Source organism: Asterias rubens, chromosome 4, assembly GCF_902459465.1.
Source record: "Asterias rubens chromosome 4, eAstRub1.3, whole genome shotgun sequence".
NCBI classification, from domain to species: domain Eukaryota; kingdom Metazoa; phylum Echinodermata; class Asteroidea; order Forcipulatida; family Asteriidae; genus Asterias; species Asterias rubens.
The window spans coordinates 10,755,634-10,771,364 of NC_047065.1; the positions used below are offsets into that span (position 1 = coordinate 10,755,634).

A 15,731-nucleotide genomic window follows, 5' to 3' on the forward strand; every position below is an offset into this window, starting at 1 on the left:
TTTTATAATTACAAAGGTCATGACATTGTCTTAGCTGTAAAGAGTACTCATTAACAAGGTTTTATAATTACAAAGGTCATGACATTGTCTTAGCTGTATAGAGTACTCATTAACAAGGTTTTATAAATACAAAGGTCATGACATTGTCTTAGCTGTATAGAGTACTCATTAACAAGGTTTTATCATTACAAAGGTCATGACATTGTCTTAGCTGTATAGAGTACTCATTAACAAGGTTTTATAATTACAAAGGTCATGACATTGTCTTAGCTGTGTAGAGTACTCATTAACAAGGTTTTTTAATTACAAAGGTCATGCCATGGTCTTAGTTGTATAGAGTACTCATGAACAAGGTTTTATAAAATAATAATAACATAAAATAATAATAATAATAAATAATAATCAGAGAGGGGTAACATTACAAAGAAGCAATTGTTGTAATGGTTACACACTCGGATGTATTACGATCCCTTTTGTGGGGTGGGAGATGACAACCTTCACGTGGTCCACCCTGTTGTTAACTAATTGTCATCAAACAATACAGCTGTATATACGAATGTATATATAGCTCTATGCATCTAACCAATCTACCCCATCAGGTAAGATGGAATTTGACTCGATGAACTTTCCAGAATGTTCATGATCAGTCCATGAACATGCCTTAAACATGTTCATAACATGTTCATTAGAGCAGTTCATGAACCAAGTTCAAGAACTGTTTATCTGTTCAATTGATGGACATTTGATAGGGGAACAAAAGGGAAGCGACGAGTTCTTTATTGGCCGTTTAAAACCAGCAGGGTCGTTGCCAGGTGATAAAGGCCCGAGCAGAAGGCGAGGGCCTTTATCGCACGGCAACATACATTTAAAAACAAGTCACTACTCTTTTATTCCCATTCATTAATGCCCTTTTGTTAAAAAGCGCGCTTAGAAATAGATATTCGCGCGCGCTTAGAAATAGATTACGCCCTGTTACTAAAAGCTATGAATTGCGTGTTCGGCATGAGTATATTGGCATAATGTAAGCCTGACACGCGGAAGCCAGCCGGTTATAAACAGTTCCAGCTGGGCCGAATTTCATGGCTCTGCTTACCGTAAGCAAAAAAATCAGCGCTTACGGAAGCAGGAAATTTTGTGTCTATGGCAAGCGTATTTCACGGGGTTAGCGGCGAATTTTGTCTTTGCGCGTGCCTACTCCACATTTCTAGGCATTCTACACTTAAAAGGCTAGTTCAGAAAGCCGGTTATAAACAGCTCCAGCTGGGCCCAATTTCATGGCACTGCTTACCGTAAGCAAAAAAATCAGCGCTTACGGAAGCAGGAAATTTTGTGTCTATGGCAAGCGTATTTCACGGGTTAGCGGCGAATTTTGTCTTTTGCGCGTGCCTACTCCACATTTCTAGGCATTCTACACTTAAAGGCTAGTTCAGAAAGCCGGTTATAAACAGCTCCAGCTGGGCCCAATTTCATGGCACTGCTTACCGTAAGCAGAGAATCAGCGCTTACGGAAGCCGGGAATTCTGTGTATACGACAAGCGTATTTCATGGGTTAGCGGCGAATTTTGGCTTTGCGCGTGCCTACTCCACGTTTCTAGGCATTCTACGCTAAAAGGCTAGCACAGAAAGCCGGTTATAAACAGCTCCAGCTGGGCCCAATTTCATGGCACTGCTTACCGTAAGCAGAGAATCAGCGCTTACGGAAGCCGGGAATTCTGTGTATACGACAAGCGTATTTCATGGGTTAGCGGCGAATTTTGGCTTTTGCGCATGCCTACTCCACGTTTCTAGGCATTCTACGCTTAAAAGGCTAGCACAGAAAGCCGGTTATAAACAGCTCCAGCTGGGCCCAATTTCATGGCACTGCTTACCGTAAGCAGAGAATCAGCGCTTACGGAAGCCGGGAATTCTGTGTATAGGGCAAGCGTATTTCATGGGTTAGCGGCGAATTTTGGCTTTTGCGTGCGTACTCCACGTTTCTAGGCAATCTACGCTTAAAAGCCTAGCTAGTAAAACTTCATGAATTTTCAGTAAAACTTCCGTCTAAGCTTTCTTTGCCGTTTATGAACTTTAATGAATGATCATAACTCAACTGTGTATCAGCTCCCTGGCATATTATGTTATTTTTAGTATCCGTATGTCACTGCTAGTAATGCTCATTAACATAATTGTCAATCACTTTACTTTGAAGTGTTTTCTTTTGCCATTGGGTCTAATAAAGCTATAGTAAGTTTTAAAATGTTCAATTTATGTTGCCAGGTTTTTATTCATTCAAACTTACATTTATCTTCATGAAATCAAGTACAAACAATTGTTTTTTTAAAGGATAACCAATAAACAAAGCTATTTATTGAGGCAGAGAAAAATAGAGTTTAACATTCAGTGTACAAGTATGGCTTTTTAGTAAAATAAATGCATTGGTCATGTGAAACAGGAAACAACTGTGTGATGTAGACTGATCATTGTAAAAAAAAAAAAAAAATAGAAATACCCCGCCCTGTAAAACAACCGTGCATTGTTTTGTCAAAATGTCAAACGAAAAGAGGCCTGTGTGAATTATGATTTGTTAACCTATAAAAAATCCGGCAAAACCTTAAGTTCTTTGTTTGTATCCCACTCCAGTGAATTTGTCTTTGTTTACCCCAAAATCATTTACAATTTGCCCAGTCAGTAATTTCCCTTGATATGATTTGAAACTTTGCACGGTGGAAGTTTTATTAAAGAGATAGTACACAGTAAAACATCTGTTTTGAGAAGTGTTTGTTTTAAAGACCGTTGGTTAACGACTCTTTGTTCCAGAACTTCAAACCTATAGAATTAATCTGCAAACAAATCATTTCAAAAAGTGATTGCGTTTTTAAAAACCTGTGTCATTTGTCTCAACATGGGAAGAATTGTCCCTATATATAGGAATACAAGCTGGAAAGCATTACCGCTGTAACGATTCTTATGTTCAGTTTGTGAGTGGGGTTCAAAACTGTTGCCCCTTTTTCATCCCCATATGTACAAAAAAGGTGAAATGTTTCTCAAAATGCAATTATCTAAAGCTGTGTACTAAGCTTCACCGCAGTTATAAGTTTTTACTGACCCATTATTTGAAAGTTGAATATTATCTATAGGAATACAATCTGGGAGGCATTTTTTTTATAAAGGCACTGTTCACGTTTGGTAATTGTCAAAGCCCAGTATTCTCACTTGGTGTATCCCATCATAAGCATAAAATAACAAGCCTTTGAAAATTTGGGCTCAATTGGTCATCGAAGTTGCGAGAAAACGATGCAGAAAAAACACCCTTGTTGAACGATTTTGTGTGCTTTCAGATAGGAATAAAATACTTCTAGCTAGAAGTCTTTTAATATTTTAGTTAGAAATTACCCCTTTCTCAAAAACTACGTTACTTCAGAGGGAGTCGTTTCCCATAATGTTTTATACCAACAACAGCTCTCCAATGCTCGTTACCAATTCAATTTTTAAGATAATTGTTTTGAGTAACTACCAAACGTGTACCTTCCCTTTAACGCTTCTCATTTTAATTTTTTGGGAGAATAAAAAATAGGAAGGATAATCCATATAGGAATATAATCTGAGAAGCATTACCGCGGTAATGCGTGTTATGATCGGGGGGGGGGGGGGGTCAAGCGTTTGTACCAAGAAGCGAAGTATAATTTTGTTCTTCTAAAATTTGCATTATGTGGCCTACTATCCAACTGCTGTAGACCCTACTCCTCACCGCATGTATAAAGTTTTATGGCATTTCAGAGTTCAATATGGTCCAACTGTAAAGAATTTAGTCAAAATAGGATACAATAGGTATACAATCTGAGAAGCGTTACTGCGGTAATGCTTTTATACTCAATTTGGGGGTAATAAAAAGTGGTACCCCGTTTTCCATACTCGGACGTGTGTACTTCTCAAACGATGCAATGTAATTCCAAAGCTGTTGTACTTCTTACCACTTACATATTGTTTACATTAGATTTTCAGAGTTTCATTGTCATAATAGGAAAAATAGTTCATATAGAAACACAATCTGAGAAGCATTACCGCAGTGACGCTTCTTACATTAAACTTTGGGGTGGCCAGTTTCTGTTAAAGCCATTGGACACTATTGGTAATTGTCAAAGACCAGTCTTCCCACTTGCTGTATCTCAACATATGCATATAATAACAAACCTGTGAAAATTTGAGCTCGATTGGTCGTCGGAGTTGCGAGATAACTATGAAAGAAAAAAATACCCTTGTCACACAAAGTTGTGTGCTTTCAGATGCTTGATTTCGGGACCTCAAATTCTAAATCTGAGGTCTCGAAATCAAATTCGTGGAAAATTACTTCTTTCTCGAAAACTACCCACTTCAGAGGGAGCCGTTTCTCACAATGTTTTATACTACGAACCTCTCCCCATTACTCATTACCAAGTAAGGTTTTATGCAAATAATTATTTTGAGTAATTACCAATAGTGTCCACTGCCTTTAAGCTATTTTTCTGTGCTTAGCAAGTTTTTGTGCTTCCAGGCATAATAAAATGAGTCCTACGTTCCAGTCTATTTCCTGGCAGGCAATACATTCCACTGCTCATATTATGAAAAATGCTGTATAATAACGACCAAAAAAATAGAAGGCTGGATTTCTGCACAAAAATATTGGAAAACGTCATACAAATCATACTTTGATAGCGCCCTCTAATGACAGGCTAATTTCATTATGATTCAAATTATATCGCCAATTGTTCTTCATCAATGTTCTCCAATAATTTCACGAAATCGCCTTAAAAATCACAGATTATTCTTTATCCATCAACCAGTTAATTCTCGCCCGTGCGTGCAGTATAAAAGTGAGTAGGACTTTTCTTATTTTGTTATCTCTAAAGATGGGATATTGGTATAAGTATGGGGCTCGTGATCAGTGATGATCAATCATTGATGGTCTGCTGCGTGCATGGGAAAGTTTGTTATTTACCAGTTACGATAATGGTAGTGTTTTACCGTACATGTAGTTACAGAAGTTCCGGAGTACTCAATCATCAAAGTTGTTGATTATTAAGGTTACTTGTGCTGTATTTCTTCTCTTTGGGCCTAATAATAATCCAGTTGATCTCACTGTTTTGTGTATATGCTGTATTGCCTATAAAAAAATAATATTAATAATTGACACTATAGGCCTAGATGTCCTATGTGTTTCGTTGTCTACGGATATATGATGTGTGCTTTGTTTACCCACGCCTGCTTCTTCTATTCTGTGGAAGAGGTAAAGACATCATCAGTGGTAAAACTCGTTCATTTCAACAATGGATGAAGGTAAGTGAAGAATTAACAACTTCTTCCCAAATTTCTCATTTGCTTTCACCTTTTTTGTTTACAGTACAGTACTCTTGATGTTGGAACCGTAATACTTACCTTCATTGGTGATGATCAGTGTTGTAGCCACGGTGGGCGACGGTGGGCGGGCCTGCCAAGTACTGACAATTTCCGCCCGGCACTTCAGCTGAAAAACAGACTGCCAATACCACAACTAGTTCCAATGGTAGGTCTTGTATTGCATAATGGTCACCAGCCAGTGAGGCAGTTGAACATCTTCTGTGATTAATTTCTGGACAGAAGTGTTATTGGGCTGTTAAGTTTGTACAATGATGCATTAAAGCAAAATGAGTTGTCTGTCGACCCTTGTCATTTTTTATTAAATTTGTGGATATCTGAAAAGAGCAAAAGCTATACTCTGCTACTTTGAAAACTCTAGGTTTATACAACCTTTTGTTCAAAATTTATGAAAGGAGATAATTCCAAGAGATCTGAGCAACTGAAAAAGGTTGAAAGCCCTTTCTGGTTAAAAACCCTTTACATCCACAATGCACATGTATCAACCGCTAGACAAATTGCTTAGGCCTGCAGACATCCCGCTCCTCCGCCCCTTTGACTTAATATCGGAGGAACCACCTGCAACCAAGTGGAAATTACCAAAAACACTTTTCCAAAAACAAAGTGTCACCCGCCAGACAAATGTTTTGCTGCATTTGGCCTGACTCCCCCCCCCCCCAACTTTGTATAGGGAATGGTGTTATTGGTCATTTCAACTTGGTTTATGTCGCTCCTCCGATGTTTAACCCGGGGGTTGGGAGGGGAGGAGTCTGGCGGGCCCAATGCAGCAAAACCCTTGTCTGGCGGCTGATACTGGTTTGGGGAATAGTGTCATTGGTCATTTCAACTTTGTTTGAGGTGGTTCCTCTGACGTTTACTTAAGTAGGGGGGGGTGTCTGGCGGGCCCAATGCAGCAAAACTTCTGTCAGGCAGCTGAATACTGGTATTAAGAATAGTGTTAATCGTCCTAATTCTCTATGGTCATTTCAACTGCGTTTCAGGCTGTTCCTCTTATGTTTAACCCAGGGGGGGGCGGGGGGTGTCTGGCGGGCCCATGGATGCAGCAAAACTTTTGTCAGGCGGCTGATACTGGTATTGGGAATAGTGTCATCATTTGTCATTTCAACTTGGTTTACAAGGGGGTCTGATGTTTAACGTGGGGGGGGTCTGGCGGGCTTAATGCAGCAAAACTTTTGTCTGGTGGCTGATACTGGTATTGGGAATAGTGTCATCATTGGTCATTTCAACTTGGTTTACAAGGGGGTCTGATGTTTAACGTGGGGGGGGGGGGGGTCTGGCGGGCTTAATGCAGCAAAACTTTTGTCTGGTGGCTGATACTGGTATTGGGAATAGTGTCATCATTGGTCATTTCAACTTGGTTTTAGGCGGTTCCTCAGATGTTTAACCCAGGAGGGAGGGGGGGGAGGCGGGTGTCTGGCGGGCCCAATTCAGCAAATCTCAAGTCTGGCGGCTGATACTGGTATAAATTATAGTGTTATTGGTCCTTTCTCTATCTGGTCATTACAACTGCGGTTCCTCTGTTGTTTAACCCAGGGGGAGGGGGGGGGGGGTTGCAGGCCAATGCAGCGAAATTATTGTACTACTACTAGCATACTTGTTGTTATTAAATTATGGGCTCTTACGTTTTAAAAGAATACCAGGTCGACGCGTGGGGCCAGGGCCGGAGCTCCAGAAAGGGGGAGTTTTTAGAATTATGTATTTCAAGAGGTGGTATCACTGAGTATGGATTGAATTTTTGGTGCGTCTTCATAAACCCTTGGAGTATCAATAAGACGATAGGCCTACCCATGCCGGATTAACATGAGTTGAGATTTGTGAGTTTGGTGTTATTTACCGAGCTTTGTTTGTTTTGATTGACTGTTTGCAGGGAAGAGGTTGAATCAAGGAAGAGGCTGAGTGAGAAGAATGCAGAGGACTTCAAGCATATGGATAAAATAACCAGGTTATTACAGTTTGGAGAAATCTTTCCATAAAGCTTTGTCCTTTTTCTTGAAACTGTACTTAATTTTGGTCCAATTCCAATCCATCAAGTAATTTATTTTTTTGTTTATTTATTTATTCACTTAGGCTTTAAAAACTTCAAAACACACAGCAACAATAAGTAGAAATGTGTCATTTTTACATTATTAGTAAAATAATTACTAAAATAAAGACATCAACAAAAAGCAAGCAGAAGCCTATAGGGATTGCCCAATAGGGAACCAAATCACTATCCAGTTCTTGAATTGGTCTCAACGTTTTGACTAGCTTGCTCTAGTCATCGTCAAGAGACTGACTCCGCGGTAGTGCAGTTAATTATGATCCTATAAAGCTGAAGTAGTTGTCCCAGCCAATTTTCTATACCTTCCGCCCGGGTATAGTTACAAAGCAGGACAGTTCTTTTCAGAACAAGTCTCCCAAAAATCTGATAATCTACTCTTTGCGGTAGTAGAATAAAGAAAGACAGTTCTCTAAGAACAAACTCTACCTGGCAAGTAGAAACACACTTGGTGTTACCGCAAACCAAATATATATTGATACCTCACCATGCAATGCCTAAATTCTGTTGTACCCTTTTCACTGATGAAAGAGGTTTCTAAAAAAATAATTGCCTTGTTGGTGATTTCCAATCCATGTTTAGTTTCACCTCACATGTAGGTATACTTGTGAAATTTGTGTGTAATTTTTTTTCCCAAAAGACTTTGATGGGTTAAAACACAAGTGCTTTATTTGTCTTTAAAAAGACAAATAGTTAATTATTTTCTGCAAATTATTTATTATGACCCATCAAAATGAACTAGGCATTTCTGAGCTTTTAAGGAACTGGTGGTTCTCAAATGTAATACTGTAAAAATTAACTATGCCTAGTGATCAAATGCACACAAAACGTGCAACTACACATGTAGACCATTCAGACTGAATTTCTTCGTTTAACAGCAGCTGATGTAAATTTGTCCGATATTTGTCGTTTATTTTAGGTTGCGTAGAGAACCCTACAGAAGTACTTTCGACGAGCAGTAGCGTCTAGACAAAGAGTAAGTAAAGTCTTTCTTATGATTTTTCTCCTGTAGATGATCAGCGTATATTAATAGAAACATGAGTCTTTAACCAATAGTTCTTTTCCGAACCAACACTACTCAAAAAGAGACTCACATGGTGTTATCGCAAAATGTTCCTATAGTTATAATTCCACCATACAAAGTTTCAAATCCTACTAATGGTGGTGGGCATCAAATAGGTGGGGGTGGGGGGTGTGACAAGGGGAGGGGGGGCACAATATCAATTGTCCCCCCATCTTTTTGACCACCTTAATCATGAAGCCCAAGTATTGCACTGTGTAAGACCAACCCTGTGTCTCGCCATGGGCATTAATCCTGGGGGCTAAGGATGAAACAACTTTTTAGAAGGGTGGGGGACACTATATAAAATGTCCCCCCTCAAAATTGACCAAAGATTGCACCACAGAGCATCTAAACTGCAGAATTTTCCCGTGCCTATAAGCGGGTTGGACCCTATGCTATTTGGCTTCTCACACGAATGCTCAAACATTATGATTGATGCCATTGACGGGACACAGGGTTTGGTCTTATACAGTGCAATACTTGAGTTTCAAGATAAAGATGGTCATAGACACGGGAAACATTTGAGTTTGTGCCCTCCACCCTTCAAAAATGGGGGGTGGGGTGGGGGATAGTCCCTTCCACTGTTTCAAGGGGGAGGTGCAATTTTGACAACGTTTGAGCATTAGTGTGAGAAGCCAAACAGCATAGGATCCAGGCCTGCTTAAAGGCAGTGGACACTATTGGTAGTGACTTAAAATAATTATCAGCATAAAACCTCACTTGGTAACGTGCAATGGGGAGAGGTTGATAGTATCAAACATTGTGAGAACGGGCTCCGTCTGAAGTGATGTAGTTTTTGAGAAAGAAGTAATTTTTCACGAATTTCATTTCAAGATCTCAGATTTAGAAGTTAAGGTCGCGAAATCAAGCATCTGAAAGCATCTGAAAGCACACTACTCCATGTGACCGATTGAGCTCAGATTTTCACAGGTTTTTTATTTTAGGCATGTTGAGATACACCAAGTTAGAAGACTGGTCTTTGAAAACTGCCAATAGTGTTCAGAGTCTTTATTAGGCGAGCGCGGACCCATGCCTTTAAGATTTCACAGTCACATGCTCACTCTTCGAGAGATTTGTGTCATGTATGTAGAGCCGTACCTGAAGATGCTGTTAACTCAAAAGGTTCTACTGCTGCTTACATTTTAAAGGCTTTGGTCTGTTCCATTCTTTTTGCCTCTTGTTGGCCTAAAGATTGCACAACAGAGCATCTAGAATGACCCTTGCCGTAAAGGTTTCACACTAGCTTGCTCACTCTTTGACATGAATCTTTGACAAATTTGTGTCATAGGTCCCCACATGAAGATGCTGTTGACCAAAAAGGTTCTACTGCTGCTCACACTCTAAAGGCTATGTTCTGTTCCATTCTTTTTGCCTCTTATTGGCCTAAGATTGCACCAGGGAACATCTGTAATATAGATCAAACCAAATCCTACTTAAAGCATTTATAATGCAAAGTTTTCCCCAGGCTGGAAAAAGCTTTGCGTTCGCTTCATAGCATGCTCCATCTTTAATAGGTTTGCCCAACCCAACCCCCCAACCCCAACTACAACTCCTTTGATCCACCCTTGATGATGCTGGTGAGGGTAGGGATGACTTGCCGTCTGAGCACTATATATGCAGACACAATATGGATACGCAGCTATAATTGAGTTGTTTGTTAGCTAATAACCATGTAAATTAAAATAATGGTGCGTCATATGTCATAGCTTGAAACATGCATAAATTCCAACTTCTCAGAGGGGGCACATCACCCCTCAGACTGCACCAGAGAGCATCAATGGCCTAAAAAAAATCCCGGTGCCCTAAAGCGGGTTCAGACCCCACGCTGAAATGATATGATAAACGTTGCCCCCTCCCCCCCCCCCACATCTTTCAAGATACATTTAAGCTCATGCTAATGGTCACTACAAAGAAATAATAACAATTATGATCGAATGTTTTCTCATTTTCTCAGTTGCATGAAACTCAAGAGGAGAAAAGAGCGGAGCTGGAGAATCAAATGAAGGATCTACAGGAAGAGCTGGCAGCAGAGGAAGACTCTGTAAGAGACACTGTTTTTCTTCTTTTTCAAGATTACATGTACATCTCAGCAACACGGTATTAAAGGGTTTGGATACTTTTTGAACAACACAAAACAGATTTACATTAAACTACCCGGTTTGAAGATAATGATGGTAGAAATCTTCTAAAATATTACTTGCTGAGGTTGTAAGTTTTGAGACATGTAAAACACTATCATGAAAGTAATTTTCGTTTCTGCCTCAGGAAACAAAATTTTTTTTTAGCATGTTAGACGTATTTACGTTACTCTCCCGAAAAAATTGCTCTTTGATTTTCACTTTTTTTTTCTCAAACACTTGAAAACTAGTGAAGTTAAAATTTTTACAGGTAAAGTATATTACATACACCTACATCTTCATTCGCAGTGAGTAGGGATTCATGTCATGGCCAAAAAACTTGATATACAAAAGGTACCAAAACCCTTTCAAGATACAACTTTGCATCTTTGAGATCGTCATTCCTTTTATCAAGTGTCCCTGAATGAGAATGCATTTTGTTAACTCAACCAATTCTGGGCTTAATGTGATGTGTATTAAGCACTGTTTTCTGTGAAAAAAAATATCACATGCAAATCACTTGAGTGGGATTTGAACGTATGACCTTTGCATTGCTAAAGCAGATGTCCTACAACTATACCACCGAGCTAGCCCGATGGCTAGAGGCAGCTCAAATCCTGGGTTTGAGAAACTGAGTGACCTTTAACCATATTAACATTAAAAAACATTATTGTGCCAGTAGTGAAAATTCTTGTTGTTTCTGTCCAAATTGCTTATTAGAAATGTAAAGTTATTGTGAAAATGTTTATTTTCCTTTGCAGCACGCAGCAGCGCTGGAGTGGGCGTATGATTCAAACTGCAAGCAGCTCATGAGGGATCTCTATGCCAATCAGTCCTCATCCGAGGCACCTGTCATCATTGCCCATAGTAACGGTACCCCATCCCATCAGGAGAGCCCAGAGTCTGCCGACCAGATCACCAATAGTAACCTTGAGGTTCAGTGGGTCATCGAGCAAAATCCCAAGGAGAGGTCAGAAGAGACCGGTGAGGTCAACCATATTGAAGACCAGTCGCTCAGACAGCGTCGTTTTTGTCACAGTGATGAACTTGGTAATGCGTCACCAAAGTCAGTCGGTTCAGAGCCTCCATCACCAACACGATCAACGGAGGAATCTCCAAGAAAAGATGCTGTCATCCCATCACCTTGGGGTTCACCACACCTGCTAAATCCATTCGCCGTTTCTAAAACGCCCAGATAAAACCAACCCTGATGTGGTAGCGCCACCAATTGGCGGTGTTTTTCTCGGCTGCTGAAACGGGGGAGATGAAACTGGTCCGTGAACTGGACCCACAGCCGGTGTGTATTTTCATAATTGTAAGGTCTACAATAAGTATTCTGGCAAGAGAAGATCTATCAAGGTATGTTATGGAAAACCAAAGCAAATTATTTATTTTGGTAGCGTACCTTACTTCAGTGTTCAAACAAGCGTACTTCAATTATTTACTCAAAATTGCCCAACTTGCCTATTCCTTTGTAAAGTACATTACTTACCAATGCATAATACACGTGTACATGTGTATATCATAAGGCCTGTGCAATACCAGATACAGTACTTCTGCAGTATTATCTAGCCTGCACCAATAAAGTATCTAAACACTTTACTAAGGGTCAGATTTAGCGGAACTTGAGTTTAGTAGGCAACAAAATAGTTCGTTAATTCGGTTCACAGTTACTGACTGAGCATTTTGATTGACACCAGTATTATGTTGCACTATGATTATAAATGATAATGATGTTGTTTTGTGGATTTATTGATGGGCACCTGGAGTGGCGTAAAGTCAAATTTGAAAAGTTGCAAAAGCCCATTCACTCAATTCCAGAACCTTGGGAACTAGCACTTAAGCATCACATATACAAATTCAAGACAAAAGACACCAATTTGTTCTGTTTACCTAGCCATGAAATTTATTGAAGTAACTCCTCCGACTTCTAACATCACTGCTTATAAGTATTATCTGCTTTATCTCATAAAATCTAACTGCTGACTGAAGATGGCCCTCAATTAGTGTGTCCTCCATCACAGTCCTGAACGAAAAGGATACGTCTTCCTTTACTGTACTCTCAATAAGACATCTGATCTGTTCGGTCAGTTCAGCCATCGTATAGTCTTCTTTACCTCAAAACACCTTTCCCTGTTGGTTTATTCCTCCCGTCTCTGACACCTTTGCTTTGTTGTTGACAATTGATGCTGATGTTCATGGCATTCGAATTATCCAAAACAAACAAATCTTTTATAAAAGGCGGGCAAAAATAATGCTGGTCTCATTCGTCACAGTACATCGCTCTTGCTTGAATAAGTGCTTTTGCAACTTTTGAAATTCGACCTTAAGCCACTCAAGTGCCCTTAAATCCGCCAGACAACATCATAGCGCAACACAATATGTGTCAAAATGCACAGAAGATAACTGGTAATTGAATAAACTAATTATTTTGTTGCATACTAATTCAGGTTCCGATTGGTGAGTTTTATTGTGTCCATATTATTTTGTGATTTATGGTTGTAAATTTACTCTTTTTCGATGTGCTTTTTACATACAGAGGCCTAAATCCCATGCCATCTTCCAAATTCCAAATTCATCATGACAGACCAATACAATACATCAGGCCTGTATGCTATTGCTTCGTTTTTGAAAGGGCAAGGGCACCCTATGAGGAAATTATCAATTTGTACTTTTCAAAGACACCAAGGCAATGACCAGGGGCTACGGAGACAATCGCCTTCATTGTCTCCGTGAAGTATCAGGCCTGCTACATGTAAATAGCTTCATTCATGTTTACTGTTAGTTTATGTCAGCTCAATAAGAAAATATAGTCTTCAAACAATCTAGTAATCTGCAAAAATAAATTAACTGATTTTTGTCTGTCTTTCTTCTTGCAGAATTTACAAGCTAGATCCCAGTGTAGCCGTTAACATCCCAATGTCAACACGCACACTAGTAAACTTTCAAGACATTTCCCTAAGCCTAAGACAAAGCAGGTGTCAGGGACATCCCTGTGTAGGAAGAAGCGTTCTTCGCCCAGGTCCGAAGAGAAAGTGGCTCGAAGTAGGGAGATGTCTGGCAGTCGGGAGTGAGAATTGACGAAATGGGAGGAAAATACACCATGCAGAAGAATGGATACGATGAGATTGCTGCTGTGGCTGAGTGTGAGGTACTTTTTACAAAATTCAAATCCATAAAAGTCAGCAATCGAGCAAAGCAGAGGTTACTTTGTATTGGGATTAGTGTTTTTGGGTCATTTAAACATGGTTTTATGGGGCTTCTCTGATGTGGGGGTTGGGGAGGGGGTGTGTCTGGCGGGCCTAATGCAGTAGAAAACTTGTCTGATAGTTGATACTTGTATGAAGAATAGTGTTATTGGTCAATTCAACTTGGTTGCAGGTACTTTCTCAGATGGTAAACCCAGGGAGAGGGGATAGAGGGTGTCTGGCGGGCAAAATAGAGCAGACAATTTGTCTGGCTGTTGATCTTTTCATTGGGAATAGTGTTACTGGTAATTTCAACTTGGTTTCAGGTGGTTACTCCCATGTTGGGGGGGGGGGTGTCTGGTGGCTGATACTCTGTATTCAGTATACTTTTTTTTGTAATTTCAACATTGTTTCAGGTGGCTACTCTGATGGTTAACCCAGAGGGCGGGGAGGGGGGTTGTCACTACTGGCGGGCCTAATGCAGCAGACAATTTGTCTGGCGGTTAATGCTTGTATGGAGAAAAGTGTTATTGGTCATTTCAACTTGGTTTTGACCCAGAGAGGGGGAGGGGGTGGGTGTCCCTTGGGGCAAAATGCAGCGGACAATTTGTCGAGCAGTTGATACTTTTCATTCAGATAGCTCCTCCGATGTGGGGGAGGGAGGAGGCGTGTCTGGCTAGCCTAATGCAGAAGACATGTTGTCTGGTTGTTGATACTTGTTGGAAGAATAGTGTTTTTATTGGTCATTTCAACTTGCTGGCAGGTAGTTCCTCAGATGGTAAACCCAGTGAGGGGGGGGGGGAGGGGGTGTCTGGGCGCAAAATGCAGCAGACAATTTGTCTCGTGGCTGATATTTTTAATTGGCAATGGCGTTATTGGTAATTTGAACTTGGTTTCAGGTGGTTCCGATGGTGGGGGGGGGGGGGGGGGTGGAGGGTGTTGTCCATGGCAGGCCTCATGCAGCAAAGCAGAGGATACTTTGTATTGGGATTAGTTTTTTGGGTCATTTAAACATGGTTTCATTGGGCTCTTCTGATGTCGGGGGGGGGGGGGGGGTGTGTCTGGCGGGCCTAATGCAGTGATTTATACTTGTATGAAGAATAGTGTTATTGGTCATTTCAACTTGGTTGCAGGTACTTTCTCAGATAGTAAACCCAGGGAGAGGGGATCGAGGGTGTCTGGCAGGCAAAATGCAGCAGACAATTTGTACGGCTGTTGATCTTTTCATTGGGAATAGTGTTACTTGTCATATTCAACTTGGTTCAGGTGGTTACTCCAATGTTGGGGGGTCTGCATCCTTACACACCAAAACATTGTCTTGTGGCTGATACTATGTATTCGGTATACTTTATTTGGTCATTTTAACGTGGTTTCAGGTGGTTACATGATGGTTAACATAAGGGGCAGGGATGGGGGGGAGGGGTTGTCTGGCGGGCCTAATGCAGCAAAACATTTGTCTGGCGGCTCAAACGTTGTTTAGGAAATAGTGTTTTTGGTCATTTCAACACTGTTTCAGGTGGTTCCTCCGATGTGGGGGCGAGGGGGGGGGGGTGTATAGCGGGCCTAAAGCGGCAGACAATTTTTCTGGCAATTAATGCTTGTATGGAGAAAAGTGTTATTGGTCATTTCAACTTGGTTTAATGCAGCGGACAATTTGTCTAGCAGTTGATACTTTTCATTGATAGGTGCCCAGTCCTGCTGTGATTTGTTTCGTTATTCATTTTTATTTCAACATATGCAGCAAAACATTTGTCTGGCGGCTCAAACGTTGTTTAGGAAATAGTGTTTTTGGTCATTTCAACACTGTTTCAGGTGGTTCCTCCGATGTGGGGGCGAGGGGGGGGGGGGTGTATAGCGGGCCTAAAGCGGCAGACAATTTTTCTGGCAATTAATGCTTGTATGGAGAAAAGTGTTATTGGTCATTTCAACTTGGTTTAATGCAGCGGACAATTTGT

General features: G+C 40.6%; 1 protein-coding gene and 1 long non-coding RNA gene across 2 annotated transcripts; both read left to right on the forward strand.

The window, feature by feature from the left end:
* The first annotated feature begins 4,973 nt into the window (after positions 1-4,973).
* On the forward strand, positions 4,974-7,297 carry LOC117289528. The gene is made up of 3 exons (XR_004518949.1): positions 4,974-5,039; positions 5,357-5,518; positions 7,238-7,297. It is a non-coding gene; the product is annotated as an uncharacterized LOC117289528 (long non-coding RNA).
* On the forward strand, positions 7,296-11,787 carry LOC117288919. The gene is made up of 4 exons (XM_033769793.1): positions 7,296-7,312; positions 8,328-8,384; positions 10,426-10,512; positions 11,350-11,787. Exons 3-4 carry the CDS (start codon positions 10,471-10,473, stop codon positions 11,785-11,787), a joined length of 480 nt encoding a protein of 159 aa, XP_033625684.1. The 5' UTR covers positions 7,296-7,312; positions 8,328-8,384; positions 10,426-10,470.
* The last annotated feature ends 3,944 nt before the right edge of the window (positions 11,788-15,731 follow it).